Here is a 15,503-nt window from a genome sequence, read left to right on the forward strand (position 1 = left end):
CTGGGGGCGGTACCTGGAGGACTCACAGGACGTTTACGAAGAGCTTGAGAGAGAGATGAAGAGGTCTCTAATGACTCTAGCGGATGATGCGTGCCAGCTCCTGCAGGATGACAGGTCAGAAGAGCACGACTGGTCAACATAGTTTTTTTTTTGTTTGTTTGTTTTTGTTTTTACCGTAGATCTGTTTGAGTTGTGTCCAGGATGCGTAATCTGACATTCCCAAGGGACAGGGATGACAACTTTATAGTGGTTTCTATAAAACATCCAATAAAAGCCATATGTTTAATATTTTTGTTTAAGATACAAAGAAGACCCCTGGCTTTGGGATCTTGAATGGGATGTGCAGGAGTTCAAGCAGAAGAAAGTAGCAACCAGCAAGAAGAAACACTCAAAAAAAGCAGCTGAAATCCAGGTTGCTACTCCTCTTCCAGACTGGGAAGAAGGTAAAAGTCCAGATCCTGGGCCACATCTATAGAGCAAGTGTTGTCCTTATTTATTTTTTAAGATGGCTGTTTTTAGTTTAAATAGTATAACAAAAATGCAGAACGGTGTAAAATTACAAATGAGGGATGAATTTGAGTTGTGGTGGCTTTAGATCCAGGTCCTCCAACTGAAGAGGAGATGGCGGGTCCCAGCAGGCTGGCTCTGGAGCAACTGAAGGGAACAGTGAATCAACTTCCCAAGAGAAGGCAACATCTGCCTGGGCATCCAGGGTAAGAGCGCTCCCAAGCACTGCAGAGCCATTCAGTATTTATCATCTTTCAATTCCCACTTGCTGCCGACAGTGCAAGTCAGTCCTTCTCCTCCTCTACTGTCACCAGGTGGTATCGTAAGCTGTGTGAAAAGATGTCTGAGAAGGACAGCTGGTCACCTGGAGCCAGCCTGATCAGTCTGCAGATGAGAGTGACTCCTAAGTTGATGGGCCTGACGTGGGATGGTTTCCCCTTGCATTACATAGAGAAATATGGGTGGGGCTATCTGGTACCTGGACGCAAAGATAACTTAGGTTCTCAAGAGGAAAACACAGGTCCTGTGTGCCCACACAGGTACAGTATGTGATACCTGCTCATTATGACATGATGTGGACGTGTGCATTAAAGCTCTGTTGTGATCCACAGGGCTATTGAGAGTGTTTACAGACAATACTGTGGGCAGAATAGCAAAGAGCAGCCTGAATACCTGGACTCCAACCTCTCAGATGACCTCATGTTGACAAACAGCACAGTATGGGCAAAGGTGAATACACTCATAAATTGTTACAGATTGGTTCAAAAAGCAGCATAACTTTTCCATGGTGCATCTACCAAAGTGTATTCTTACTTTTCTAAAGAAATGTGCTAAAGTGTAAATATCCTCTGAAATATGCATTGCCTGGGCCTGGGGTTGGTGTGTGCAAATAGTTTTATTTTAGTTAGCACTACTTTTGATCATTGATCAGATCCATGGGCTAATATCTGTTACTTAACCTCATCTCAAGGTAGAGGAGCTAAGTTCCATGGAAAGTCTGACAGAGGAAAATGGAATCCAAATGTTACAAAATGGGGTGAGTGGTCAGTAGTTTTTATTCTATTGTAGCTTTATTTCATTTTGGTGTATGACTCTGTATTCTGTATCAAACAGTCTCAAGATTCACCTTCTGTCCCAAAGGAGAGTCACTGCCATTATCATCATGGAAATGGGCCCTACAATGATGTGGATATCCCAGGATGCTGGTTTTTCAAATTACCTCATAAGGTGAAGTGAAGTTTCACTGTTTATCTAGGGTCCCCTGAATAAATATCACTGGCACAGTGTTGCTCCCATGAGTTACTATCATCATCTAACAGAATATGTGTGTTTCAGGATGGTAATCACAACAATGTTGGCAGTCCTTTTTCAAAGGACTTCCTGTCCAAAATGGAGGATGGTACTCTTAGAGCGGGACAGGGTGGAACCAACGCAACACGAGCTCTGGAGATCAACAAAATGATGTCTTTCTGGAGGAATGCCCATAAACGTATAAGGTACGCATCCGTTTCCGTCATCAGGTTATTCATGTTCTTGGGTGTTCACAGTCACTTTGGTTAGATAAAGATGGTGCGTGCACTATTGTTATTGTGTCCCCTGATAGTTCTCAGACTGTGCTTTGGCTTCGCAAGCGAGAGCTTCCTCATTCTGTCATCAGGTTTGTTTAGCATATACACCAAGTAGCTATTCTGTATTCACTGATCTGCCCTATAGTGGGTGGAAGTCATTGCTGTATATAAGAATTTTTGTCTCCAAAAGGCACAAAGACTTTGATGAAGAGGGTCAGTATGGTGCCATATTACCTCAGGTCGTCACGGCTGGAACGGTGACACGTCGGGCTGTGGAGCCAACATGGCTGACTGCCAGTAATGCACAGGTAAAAGGCACAGTCAACAAAAGAAAAATGACATATCCCAAATTTGAGATTATCAATCAGTAGAGGAGTTCTATTTTTACGGACTGTATTTTGGGTTCCCAGCGGGATCGTGTAGGCAGTGAGCTGAAGGCCATGGTGCAGGTACCACCGGGGTATCACCTGGTGGGAGCAGACGTAGACTCTCAGGAGCTGTGGATTGCTGCTGTACTTGGAGAAGCTCACTTTGCTGGCATGCATGGTGAGAGTTGGCCATATCAGATCTTGTTTACTTAAATGCCTTATTTGTAAACTTGCAGAAAATAGTACATTTTAATCTGTTTTAGTCTGAACAAAATTTGATGTTAACAGTACTTATCTTATGTCTCTGAGTTTAGGATGCACAGCATTTGGCTGGATGACCCTTCAGGGAAAGAAGAGTCAGGGCACTGACCTGCACAGCCGCACTGCTGATGCAGTGGGTATCAGCAGAGAGCACGCCAAGGTGTTCAACTATGGACGCATCTATGGCGCAGGACAACCGTTTGCTGAGAGGCTGCTGATGCAGTTCAACCATCGCCTCAGTCAGACAGAAGCTGCCAGTAAGGCCAGGCAGATGTACGCTTTAACAAAGGGTACACGCAGGTACACGTTAAAGATGTTATTTTTAGTTAACAAGCACGGTTGTTTGTGCAGTGATAACAAAGTCAAGCTCTAGCACTGTATGTTGGTGTTTATATTTTAGGTATGTGCTGTCAGAGGAGGGTGAATGGCTGGTCAGTGAACTGGATATAGAGGTGGAGAGGGAGGAAAATGGAAGTGTCTCACTGCAGGAGTTGCGGAGGATCTCCAAACTGGTCTCAAAGAGGTGAGGGAGCAAGTAAAACTTCACATAAACATGGCTGCTAGGAGCAACAACGTACTCTTACATCCTCTCAGCTGCTCTGTCCATTGATTTCACTCTATCTCTTTCTGTTCCTTACACCTCTCAGTGCTCGGCGGAAAAAGTGGGATATCGTTGGCAAACGTTTGTGGACTGGAGGTACTGAGTCGGACATGTTCAATAAGTTGGAGAGTATCGCTTACTCAGCCCAGCCGGCCACTCCTGTTCTAGGCTGCAGGATTAGCAGAGCGCTGGAGCCCAAGACAGTAAAGGATGAGGTGAGAGAGCTCTGATCAGGGGGACAGACCAGTCAAGGACCAAAATTTGCTTCATTAGTAGATGGAGATTCACATTTTGACTGCCCATATCCCAGTGGAATCTTTATTTAGGAATCAGGGCCAGAACTGAGATGTAGTCACAAAAATAACAAAGCCTTTGCCCAACATCACCCCTCAGTCACTGTTCCCTATATAATGTACACTACGTAGTTCACTCTAACAGTAAATTGAGATTTCAGACACTTACTAGTCATCATTTTGGATCATACAAACAGCTGTAAAGCCGCTCACCAGAACCTTTCTCTCTGATAAAATGCAGAGCATTTCATTATGGGATTGTTAGCAGAAAGTAGTGTACATGGCATGTACACTAAATTCCATTGTGAAATTTTCGAGTGCACTATATAGTCGATATGCACTCAACATCTGGACACAATTACAACACATACAATGAGTGTTCAGACGCACCGGTTTGTCTAATTCAGTACAAATGCTGTCCAATATATTCAGCATGATTCCTAATGTTGGACTGGCTTTTTACACAGTAATTAATCACACTATATACAGATTATGATAGTGATTGCATGTACTCTATTTGTGTACTGTAGCACTTTTAGAAATACACATGATGTAAGGTGTGGTTACAGGAAAATTGCAGCTCTGACCCACAGAATCATTTCTTTCAGACAGCCCTTACATGTTCATGTTATTTTTCTTTTGTCAGTTCATCACCAGCAGAGTGAACTGGGTGGTCCAGAGCTCAGCAGTGGACTACCTACATTTAATGCTGGTGTCCATGAAGTGGCTCTTTGAGGAGTACAACATCGATGGCCGTTTCTGCATCAGCATCCACGATGAGGTGCGGTACCTCGTCCGCAGCGAAGACCGCTACCGAGCAGCACTGGCGCTTCAGATCGCAAACCTGCTTACGAGGTCTGTCTGCAGCTCAGTATTGGTTCTTTTCTGTCAAACTGTCTAGTCCAGAATAACAGCTTTTCTGTTTGTGTGCTTCTGTCAATGGCAGGAGTATGTTTGCCCACGCGGTAGGCATGCAGGACCTTCCCCAGTCAGTAGCTTTCTTCAGTGCAGTTGATATTGACCAGTGTCTGAGGAAGGAGGTCACCATGGACTGTGTGACCCCCTCTAACCCCACAGGTTTGGAACGAAGATACAGCCTGCCCCCTGGTGAGTTCTGCATATTCTCACCAACCTTTATTAATTTATTTAATCTTCTATAGTATGAAAACAACAATAAAAAAAAAACAAAGACTATAAAAGTGTAAATAAACCGAATAAGCAAGAATATTTATTTTAAAACAGCAGTTGACAAACTGGTACTGAAAATCTTGTGTGTGAGAAACCAGAGATCCACCTCTTCCCTTAGTAGTGTAGCTGAGGAATGATAAAGTACGGTTATGTCAACTAGCATGAACTTAACAACTGTACTACTTTAAATAACTGATCCTTAGCAGTGGCCTGTATCTTAACAAAGCAATCCTCATGAAATTAGTCCTTCAAATCTACAAATAATGTAAAATTGAATTTTAGTATCAGTCAAAAGAAATCTATTTACTGTGTTGAGAAATATGTCACATAAAAAATAAATCTTTCTTCTGAATAAAGTGAACTACAGGAACACAAACAGCTTGTTCAACAACAAATCTTTCCGCAGGTGAAGCCTTGGACATCTACCAGGTCATTGACATCACTCAAGGCTCTCTGAACAAAGGAAAATAGCCCATTTTTGGACCAAGCTGTACAAACACACAGCTGTTCAGCAGTCAAGCAAATTCGAGATCAACTGAGCAGAGATTTGTGGAGATGTGCAACACGGGGAGCCCTCTGTCAGCTCACTGTTTCCTCTTCTTGTGTCTGGGTTCTTGAGTTTGTGTCTCCTGCGACTCTGTGGTCTGAAAGCAGTGGAAGAAGAAAGACACTAAGATCTCACCCACCAGAAGCCTGCTGGAACTGGAGTGTTAAATATTGCAGAGCAGATGGATTTAAAACATCACAAATGGGAAATACATCAGCAATGGCTAAATCTGGATAGTAAAAATCTGACTCGTGTAATTGAGGAAAGGGAGGAAGAGAAAAACAATTGCAGACTAAGGTAAACAAACTAAGATGCACTTACCTCCTGACTGTTGTCCTGCTCCTGCAAGGCTGCGTCCAGAGTAGCAGCATTGATGCGGAAATCCCTTGAGGTGCTCAGCTTCATGTACTGCATCAGATTAACCTGAACAAACAGATGTGAGCAAAACACGTGGCCGAACTGACAACACTGCGCTTACTGTGTTCAGGGACATTTGTTTTTCCTCAGTGTTCTGTTTTACAAGTCTCCTATTTTGAGAAACCTACCTCGTGCTTCAACTCACACATACCTTTGATTTCTTTGAGAGCGTGATTAGATATTTCTCATACTGTTCAATGCTGAAGATCAAGTTAGGGATGGCCTTTGTCTCACGCAGAAGTTTGGCCTACCAAAAGACCAAAACAAAACTGGATAAACAAATGCAATTCTGAGTGGACTCAATCAAAACGGAATTGAGGCTCAGAAGTTTTCCTCAAAGTGCGTCTGTACATTTCGCTTCATCTAACACATGAATGTACGATACTGTTATAATCACATTAACAATGAAATTACACAACTATGTGTCCTTACAGAAGCAGTGGTGTTCACTTCATTCCTTTTCTTCTTCTTCTTTTCATCTGCACCTCCACCACTAAATTCTCCACTCTGAGAAATCATTGTTTGTACACATCAACAGGATCAAGTTGCTTGTGTCAGATCCATTACCAAAAAAACTTGAACAGAACAGTCATAAGTAGATCATTACTTTTGTCTGAAAACCTGGAGCTCCATTAGCTTACATTATTGAACTAAGCTGTACCTGTGCATATGTGATGAAGGAGTAACACTGTGGTGTTAGGTGGGATCCAGAGAGCTTGACCTGCACATATTATTACACAAGAAACACCAGGTTAGTGCATCGAAAATACCGGAAGATTCAAACCAAGTGATGATACTGTACTTGAGACTCACAAGCTTTTCGAAGCGAGCTGGCAGTGCACTGTGCTCACTGGCACACACCTGTATGTACTAAAACAACACAGAGAGAATAATGTCACACTGGGGAAATGGCACAAACATTCACACTGAGGTCCCAGAACGGATGAATACGCACATATTTGACCAGGGTGGTGAGGATAGTGTATGTGCGGCTCAGTTCTCTCAGCAGCGTAATAATGCAGGTGCCAGGAAGCAGGGCCGTCTGGATCAGCTCGCTCAGTGCTGTCAAAAGAGTCCCAAGTTGCAGTGTCACAGCTTTCTCTATTGCATCCTGCCACCACAGAGCTTTTAGTACCACTCACTGATAGCAATGCATTCTTTCACAATTATCACCAATCATCCAACTGTGCATCAGTGTAAAAGACTTTCTACCTGAGCCAGATTTGCCTGAGGTCATCTGACTTTTCTTTCTGGCAATCAGCCAGTCCACTTCATCAAGCACTCTGTCAACCTGAGACAGCACCAACAGCTGGGGGAAGAAATTCAAATGAAAGATGGTGAGCACACTGACTGAGCAGTACCTGTGTGGCAGCAAATCAGGCCTTAGAAAACTGGTGCTCACTGCTGCTGTTGTCGCAGTCTTCATGTTGACAATGGCGAAGTGAGACTGTTTTTCCACTTCCACATCCTGGTCATGGAGAATGAAAAGCAAAATAAAATGAATTACCCCAGTTCAAAAAGTGTCATGATAGTGCTGGCTCAATTATTAGAAGATGATCATATTTACTGTCATGTATGAATTATTAGTACTGTTAACTAATTGCGTGTACCTGGTCAGTATCCCCCAGCTGACTGTGGATGTCTTGGCAGAGCTCCAGCAACAAACTTACAGGACTCTTATAGAGAACATGTAGGTTAAAGAGAAGAGAGAGCAGTCCCTTGGAAAAGGCGGAATCCTCTGAAAAGAGAAAGAAACACACCTGAGAACTGACCTCACTGCACCTAATGTGGATACAAAATAAACTGTCACTCACCCAAACTGGTCTCTTTGCAGATTTTCACAGTCCACGTGATCATCTGAACAAACTGTAGATGTAGTCCTGCATTAGAACAAGTACTACTCTCTCTTCTGTGAAGTACACATAGGAGTACACCTACCTGTGGGGAGGAGGGCTTTAGCTGCAGCGAGAGCACACTCAAGATGTTGACCAGCAGCTGGGCCTCTTTGCTGTTGAAGTCCTCCTCACCTCCACTTAACTGAGTAAATAGCGCCCTCTGTTGACAGATAAAGAAAACTGAATGTTAGTGGTGATACTCGGGCTGGAATTATCCACTGCTCATGACATTTAAAATACTGTTGTCTGAAAAAGTCAAACCTGCCTTTCTCCCATATTTTAAGTGGTTTTTACTATAGAAGTCTGGGAGATAATTTTAGCCTAACACATCCTATCTGTATTTTGTGTTTTCAGTCGATGGGTAGGAAACAAATACACCAAAGAAAACTGCTGTACAAGCGCACCTGAAACTGTCGGATGTAAAAGAAATTCATCTCTGTAGCACTTCTGTCATCTGGCTCAGCATCATCCTCTGTGATGTCTACAAGAAAGACGACATGCGACTTCAGGTACGTACTGTAATTCGTGTGTAAAACCTAAAATTTTGTACTTTTACATAAAACTGTCACGTCTAACCCATGTTGGAGAGGAGCTGGGCCATCTTGTCTGGGTAGCGCTGCTGGCAGGTTGTGAAGATCCTGAGTAGACCTTCTAGACACAGCAGAGACAGGCTGGAGCGCTTCTCCTTCTTCCCTGCATCCTCTACTATACGGGGGACATTGGTGTATCGCCACATCAGTACACTGGCAAGATAATTAGATGAAGACAGGTCACTCATTGGTCCAGCAGTAGCACTTAGAACACAACCATGAGCACAGTTCAATTAAAATGCTGGCATTTAGGCCAAGGCGGGATTCCAACCTTGTCATGTCACAGAGGAAGCGGAAAGTTCTATCTATGTTTTGTCCATCTGGGCCGTCAGTGTGTCCAGTTTCCTCCAGCTGCTGAATCTTCTGTACAGCTACACTTACTGCATAACGCACAAATTCACCACTTGAAAGCAGCACTGAGAGAGCCTCCTCTCTGCTCTGAGAGCTGTCCCTGAAAACAAACATTTGTAGTAGTTGTAACTGACAAATGCAATACATAATATGATAAATGTATTTGTGTACTGGCTACAGATTATTATAACTGAAATAAACATAAAATCCAATGTTGAAACAGGTAAAAGACTCAAATGAATGCATTCCCAGATACAGTATTTGTTCATTTCATAAAATGTGATCTTTATATCTGGGTAAATGTAAAACTAGTCACAGAGAGAACTTACCTAAAGAGCGCAGTGAGGAGAGTGGATATGAAGCCCAGAGAGAGTAAACTGCGGGGGGTTTTGTGTGGGGGCAGTCGACCCTTTCCAGATTTCTCCCTCAGGATCTCAGACAGCTTGTGGTAGTGGTTAAACAGTTCCAAGAGCTCTTCAAAGCGGCTTTTACTGCAACACACACACACACAAGTATAAATAAAAATATCATCACTTTTCACAACACAGTGCACTATACAAGAGAGATGCCGTTACCTGTAGTTGGCTTTCATGAAGTTGTACTCCATGAGGACCTCATATACTCCTATCACCAGCACAGCGAAGATATTATTCCTTACCCCAACGCTGGATCCCACTGAGAACTCTGCAGACTTGTCCTGACCAACACACAAACAGTATATGGCTTATGATGGTGCATATCACATAATCAGTAAAACCAGCAACGTAATAATGCTGTTCAGAGGAAAGCTTCTCCTGCTTCCTTTGAATGAGCCAAACTACATCATGTAGCTCAATGTGCAAGCTCCTGTCTTGAATGCATACCAGTTCAAAGTCCTCCAGTTCACTCTTGATTATGCGTCTTGTCATGCTCTCTAGAATTGTCTGTAGTTCAGACTGGTATCCCTCCTCCTCTTCCTCGTCGTCACTGTTGTCAGCGTTGCAGTTGGCTGATCGGCGCATGTTCTGCAGCCACAGCAGGCAATGTACAGTATAGCTCAACAGATGGCCCTGAGATGGAACAAACACTATTAAACACTATTGATAGCAGACAATAGCGCAGCAAAAAAACACAGCGGCAAAATTTCTACAGTGCAGACAAGGGGACAACAGCAAAATTTCTACAGTGCAGACAAGGGGTACCAGTGGCTCCTGGAGGTAGACTTGGTCTCCATGAGCTGTGATGCACGGCTCCAGCTTCACAGGGGGAAGGAGGTCTGGATCAGGCTCATAGTACCGCCTCAGCTAAGGATTCAAACACACAAAATACAGCTCCCCATGCATACAGAAAACATGACAAATATCGATTGTACTACTGAACATGCATACCTGTGAGAAGAGGGTCTGCATGATGGAGCTTGCAAGTTGGGAGTTACGACGGAGGACATCATAGAAGCCCTGAAACAGGCAAGAACTTATTGTCTCATATGTCCTTACACACCTCATATGACATTAAGAATTACAGCTGCATAGATTAATAACTAAAGAATCATACTAAAAGGGTTTTTAGGGCCTCTCTGCATTTGAAAGATATGTATAAAAGATGCCATAGACATAACTGTATAGAAGAGTACTCTCTAACCTCATAAAGCATAAGGCGCACATCAGCCTGCTGGCCTAGGCAACGGCGCAGGCTGCTGAGGATCTCCAAACAGAATGCTTCATTGGCAGCAGAATTATAACGAGAATGAACGTCCACTTGGATCTATTCAGAGGTTTAGACCAACTGTTATTATACACCCACATCCATCTATGGAAAAAACAGTTACACAGTCCAACTGTACCTGGCTGGAGGAGATTGTCTGGCTACACTGGCTTGAGGCCAAGCTGCCCAACACTTTGAAGTTCTTCAGCAGCAACAAGAAGCCAGTCACCGCAGACTTCCTGCCATCCAGTTGGCTAGTTGAAGTGTCAGTGAGCGAGGAGAACAGCACAAGAAATGATCACTATTTCAGGTACGTAGCTGCCTTTCTTTTCAATTACTGTTAAGCTTTCAAATGCATCAACTAAAGCTCGAGCCATTAACTTTACTAATAAGGTTTATCAGAGTAAGAAAAAAGTATTACACACCTGGAAAACATGGCCTTGCGGAGAACTAGAATCAAAGCATCTTTCAAGGACATGCTGACCTTGAGCAGGGGCTGGAAATGAAACACAGAAATACATAAAGAAACAGAAACCTCTATAATCTGTGTGTGTGTATGTTTGTTTTAGGTACCTGGACAGCTTTTAGTAGACCCTGAACAGTGGCCAAGGGCAAGTATGACAGGTGGTCAAATGTCTCTGTCACTTTGGAGGATGACTCCAGGAGGATCATAGGAGCAGAAATCACAATGTCGGAGAAAAGATCTGATGACACAGAAGTAAAATAGAAAAAAAATGAGTAAAAAATCTAAACTGACCAAACAAATTAGACACTGGTGAAGATCTGAAAGCTGGGACCTATAGCTAAAGGCTGTGTTACCTAAGTAATGACTGACAGGTGAGGCCGTCTTTGTGACCAGGCGATTCAAGACTTGCTCCAGTATCTCACCTCTGATAGGCTCATGCATCTGCCATAGAACACAGAGTGGATTAAGAAGCAAAGCGACATCCTCATTAACTCTATGACTGTTTTTTTTTTTCACACTAATGGTAGATGGTACTTCCAAACATTAGCAACAGCACCATATAGTTACATTGATTTGGCTGCTCTCTTCCAAATTAAGAAGTTAAAATCAATAGCAATAATTATACTTGTGATATTTTAAGATAGCGACATACTGTATGTGTCAAAACATGTTTTAGAACCTTTTTGACTGTCTCTCTCAAATATTGGGTCACTTTAATAATTCGGTACCAAGCTAACTAGCTGAGCTATCTACAACAACAGAACCCAGAATTAGTTTGCAAGGCTGTATAAGTCATAAAAATACTAATTGATGATAAAAACCTATTTCCTACAGAAAATAATGGATCTTAACCAACTGTTTGGAACTATTAGAAGCACCATGAGTAATGTGACATGCTGCCATTTTTGACCCCTCAATTCTGCAACTCTTCTGTCTTCTGCTCTTTGTTTGGGTGAGGACAGGATTTAGGGTTGCTTTGAGACAAGGGTATGCTGTTGCTTATTGTGGGCCTCTGAAGATTTACGATGGCATGGCCTGACACCCCCTCTTTGGAGCCAAATAATGGGTAAACATCATGTAACTCATATACTTGACTTCCATATGAATGCTCTCCCATTCTTTGGAATATTTAATTGTTTATTATTGGCTACATATATATATATATACACATGTAGTTGACATCAGTTCTTTAGACTCTATAAAAATGTTAAACCAACAAATAAAAACATATAAATGTTACCTTAAAACCCTGGAGAAGCACCTGACCTCCCAGCTTACATGCCTGCTGAGTGGGGGTCCGTGCTATGTTAGCAGACCCCTCTGTGGTTTTGCCAAATGGTCCAGGTTTGGGTCCAAATGTGTCCATAAGAAAAAAGCCCAGTTGAACTAACCCCTGGGTGACATGATCCCAACCAAACACACTACACAGGTGAAAGAGCAGAACCCATATGAGAGAAATAAATACAAATAATGTGTTAATGTTAAAGGCAATACATCAGGTAAAACTATTTATTTTATTTTATTGTGAAAGACGTACTGTATGGTTTTTTTTTTATTATTATGCAGAAACCAGACTTTCTTATGATGTAAGTATACAGTATGCCTAGTTGTGAAGATCTCAAACACATAAATATGTTGATGCTTGGACCTGTTCTTGATGGTGTCCAGTATCATATGAGCCACACTGCAGTGGCCAGGCAGGAGGTCCTGCAGGAACCTTGAGCCCTGCTGCAGCTGCTCATCTTTGAAGCTCTTGATGACTGCTCCCTTTAGAATGTCAAACACCTACCCAACCAGGGAATGGTAGAGAAACATTAGTGAGCAGAAGAGATAATATGAATTAATAGGTACAATACTGATTTCTCACCTGTTCTTCATAACGCTGGATACGTGTCACTGAGAGCAGTAGTGCAACACTAAAAGGACAAAGGTCCCCATATGACGTCTGCAGTAAAGAAATTCAAGATTTATGGCATACTCTACATTAGAAATGCAGCAAATACTGTCAAAAGCACATGGAGAAGTTATACATTACCTTAAAGCTTTTAAGGAATTCTCTCCCAAGTTCATGGTCAAGTCTTATAGAAAAGACCATGTGAAGGATGGCTGTACCCTCCACATGCCTCAACCGGTCCTGCGGAATAGACTGAACCTCTAGATCCAGACTGCTGATGGGGGAGACGGTTAAAAATAACAATCAGAAAATGGAAAGTAGGCAGTAAGATTTAAAGTGAACTGAGTATATGTCATTTTCAGTGAATGAATCACTCACTCTGCATCTTTCTGCTCTTCTTTCTGGCGAACATCTTGTTTCTTAAAGTAATTGATGACTCCATCAAGGACCTGTTTCTTACAACCCTAACAGACACAGTACAGGCATTTATATATTTAAAAGAAAGAGGAATACAAAATTACCTGTAGCTGAAAATCAGCATATTGTTCCACTCACAGACCTTTGCAGACAAAAGCAGCAGCTGGTAAACCAGAGGTGGAATCTCCTGCAGATCCAGTTTGGTGAACATCCTCAGTACTTTCTCCACCAGGAACTGCAGCTCCTCCGATGACAGGGGCACATCCCTAAAACGAGGCAGACACAAAATAAACTGCTGACTAATTCACAGCAATGGATTGACAGCAGCTGTAACACTAACTCTGAAACATTGTAAAATCAATACAAAAACAAGAAAATTCAAGAGCACTTAAGTAACCTGTTATTATTCTGAAGGAAACTGAACAATGCTTTAGAATGTAATGGCCTGATAATCACAGGTGTTACCTGAACATGGTTGTCAGGTGAATAACACACTGTGGGTCCCACCTGTATGAAAAAAATAATACAAACATCCTGTGATTCCTATTACTAATTGTCAGTGATCAATAAATTGTTTGGGTTTAAACAGGCAGCAAAACATTACCAAAAACTACCTAAAACCTCCATGCACATAGTGTACACATATACTTTAAAATGTCCTCACCTGCTGGAGCAAAGGCTGTTGATCAGCTGCTTCTTGTATTCCTCACCACTGAGTTCCCCTAAAGTTACAAAAAACCACAAGAACAGAGATTAATCATCTCTGAAGATGTTCACCTTGTAGACAACAACACCAGGTAAGACACTGATATATTTGTATAATTTTACATAACAAAATACTATGGTTAGTAATTTGCACTTACCTTTGCCATAAGACAAGGCATCACAGGCTGCAAGGGCAGTAAGCACTGTAGGAAATAACTCCAGGGATTTCCCACTGCTCATTTTCCCCATCTTAATGGCTTCAACAAAAAGAGATGCCAGTTGTGCAAGAGAGGGCCCAGACAGCGTACGTGTCTGTGTGTAACATTTAAGAGGCAAAAATGGGAGTTTTGCATTATAAGTATTGCATTACCCATGCACCCACGTCTCACTTCCACATATTCAAATAGTATTAGGCATTGCAGAGAACTCAAAACAGCCTTTAGCACTAACAGGCTGTCATATAATTTCTCATTCAAAGCCTATTACATTTGGAGGCCTGTACAACCACTGCCCTGGCAGAAACAAGAAAATGCATTACTTCATGCGCATCTCATTACTTGTGGCTGCCCTCTGACTGAGCAGCCGTCATTATTAATAAAAGCCACTTAGCATGGTGTTATGTATAAATAGATACTCTGGGAAAAATATTATATGTTACCTCCAGCATCAGCAGTCCAATGATATCAGCAGCCACCTCCGTTTGAAGGTCCCCAGACTCACACAGTGGGATGCAGTGTTGATACACAAGTAGTCTGCGGTTTGACCCTTCAGTACAACTGGGTGGAGAGCCTAAACAGCAGAGCACACACTTTATGATAGTGTACATAGTTTGTTTACTAATGGTTCTGAATGGAGATGCAACACCTATGTTGCTGTCTTGGGTTTTAAAACCACTGATATACTAACAGTAGGTGTATAAGAATGCGTACTTACCTTTAAATATGCCTTTAATCATAGCACCGACCTTCTTACCCTTCAGTGCACTATTGGTAATCACTGTGATTAGCTGGAAAGAATTAAAGCAAATAGGAGGAGTAACGTTAATTTATCCGACATCAGACGGGAAGCGAGTTCTCAATATAACAATTAGCTAGAAATGTGGTCAAATTAATGTTAGTTAACTTACCCGATCATTTGTAAAGGAGGACAGGTATTTCTGAAGTTCAGCGGTACTGTCTCCATCTGACAGTGAGATGATTTTCTCTATTTCAGCCGTCATGATAAACACATTATACATACAGAGCTGACTGGTGAATTTAAGGCTACAGTTCCCTTGAGAAAGCAGGGGACCGCAATCACAACAGACTTACTGTTACTGCAGCGAAATGTTAAATTTGATAACAATTTGACTCTTACAAAGTGCACAAATAAAGGTTTTACCCCCGCTTGCAATTCGTTTTAACTACATTGAACACTGGACATCCAACAGAACCTAGGAACAACGCAGATATGCTTTAGTGAATTTCGCGCCAGAAGACAGACACTTCCTGTTTTGCTTGGGGGTTGCCATGTTTGACTACAAATATCCCACAATCATAGTATTTGATCATTCCTGATATACTACACAGTATAATATGCACAACAGTATGATGCTTGTTTTAGTATACTGTATTGTCAAATTATTTATCTCCAATATTTATAGAATTGCTAGTAAAAATATAGCATTTAGTAGAACAACTTCAATGACTATCTTTGCTGGGTTGCCAAGTAGAATGCATTTGATTTTGAATCCAGACCATTGAAAATCACTGC

At 42.0% G+C, this 15,503-nt stretch overlaps 2 protein-coding genes across 3 annotated transcripts in view; one reads left to right on the top strand and one right to left on the bottom strand.

The window, feature by feature from the left end:
* polg (polymerase (DNA directed), gamma) overlaps positions 1-5,276 on the top strand; it is an 8,382-nt gene extending 3,106 nt beyond the window's left edge. The window contains exons 7-23 of the mRNA XM_020615213.1: positions 1-114; positions 301-443; positions 596-713; positions 822-1,046; positions 1,119-1,236; positions 1,478-1,543; positions 1,621-1,734; positions 1,843-2,003; positions 2,111-2,164; positions 2,266-2,383; positions 2,486-2,621; positions 2,758-3,004; positions 3,105-3,227; positions 3,352-3,520; positions 4,245-4,453; positions 4,545-4,705; positions 5,193-5,276. Coding sequence (XP_020470869.1) covers positions 1-114; positions 301-443; positions 596-713; positions 822-1,046; positions 1,119-1,236; positions 1,478-1,543; positions 1,621-1,734; positions 1,843-2,003; positions 2,111-2,164; positions 2,266-2,383; positions 2,486-2,621; positions 2,758-3,004; positions 3,105-3,227; positions 3,352-3,520; positions 4,245-4,453; positions 4,545-4,705; positions 5,193-5,257 — 2,341 coding nt within the window. The 3' untranslated portion in view covers positions 5,258-5,276. The remainder of the gene's footprint in view (positions 115-300; positions 444-595; positions 714-821; positions 1,047-1,118; positions 1,237-1,477; positions 1,544-1,620; positions 1,735-1,842; positions 2,004-2,110; positions 2,165-2,265; positions 2,384-2,485; positions 2,622-2,757; positions 3,005-3,104; positions 3,228-3,351; positions 3,521-4,244; positions 4,454-4,544; positions 4,706-5,192) is intronic.
* fanci (FA complementation group I) lies at positions 4,789-15,263 on the bottom strand. Of its 2 annotated transcripts, XM_020615212.1 has the most exons (37): positions 14,878-15,246; positions 14,685-14,757; positions 14,410-14,540; positions 13,910-14,063; positions 13,711-13,768; positions 13,512-13,553; positions 13,189-13,312; positions 13,008-13,093; positions 12,771-12,903; positions 12,603-12,680; positions 12,384-12,520; positions 11,976-12,156; positions 11,089-11,176; positions 10,843-10,973; positions 10,695-10,765; positions 10,409-10,523; positions 10,207-10,329; positions 9,954-10,022; positions 9,768-9,869; positions 9,450-9,635; positions 9,162-9,283; positions 8,916-9,077; positions 8,507-8,686; positions 8,222-8,388; positions 8,050-8,126; positions 7,689-7,805; positions 7,565-7,616; positions 7,361-7,488; positions 7,153-7,218; positions 6,936-7,059; positions 6,706-6,875; positions 6,564-6,620; positions 6,412-6,471; positions 6,183-6,257; positions 5,902-5,997; positions 5,655-5,756; positions 4,789-5,430 (listed from the first exon to the last, which is right to left on the bottom strand). In XM_020615212.1, the coding sequence occupies exons 1-37, from the start codon at positions 14,986-14,988 to the stop codon at positions 5,371-5,373; spliced, it is 4,008 nt and encodes a 1,335-aa protein (XP_020470868.1). In that variant the 5' UTR covers positions 14,989-15,246; the 3' UTR covers positions 4,789-5,370. The 2 variants fall into 2 exon arrangements, with proteins under 2 accessions (XP_020470868.1, XP_020470867.1); XM_020615211.1 differs by lacking the exons at positions 4,789-5,430; positions 5,655-5,756; positions 5,902-5,997; ... (1 more) ...; positions 6,412-6,471; positions 6,564-6,620 and having other exon boundaries at positions 6,873-7,059; positions 14,878-14,933; positions 15,132-15,263.
* Between the last annotated feature and the right edge of the window lie 240 nt (positions 15,264-15,503).

This window comes from Monopterus albus, unplaced genomic scaffold (genome assembly GCF_001952655.1).
Source record: "Monopterus albus unplaced genomic scaffold, M_albus_1.0 scaffold160.1, whole genome shotgun sequence".
Lineage (NCBI taxonomy): Eukaryota > Metazoa > Chordata > Actinopteri > Synbranchiformes > Synbranchidae > Monopterus > Monopterus albus.

Coding starts and splice junctions, on each gene's coding strand:
- fanci (XM_020615212.1), bottom strand. CDS start 14,988: ATGTATAATGTGTTTATCATGACGGCTGAAATAGAGAAAATCATCTCA. Junction 14,541..14,684: donor GATTAAAGGCATATTTAAAG/GTAAGTACGCAT, acceptor TCTGCTGTTTAG/GCTCTCCACCCAGTTGTACT. Junction 9,078..9,161: donor TTCATGAAAGCCAACTACAG/GTAACGGCATCT, acceptor TGTGTGTTGCAG/TAAAAGCCGCTTTGAAGAGC.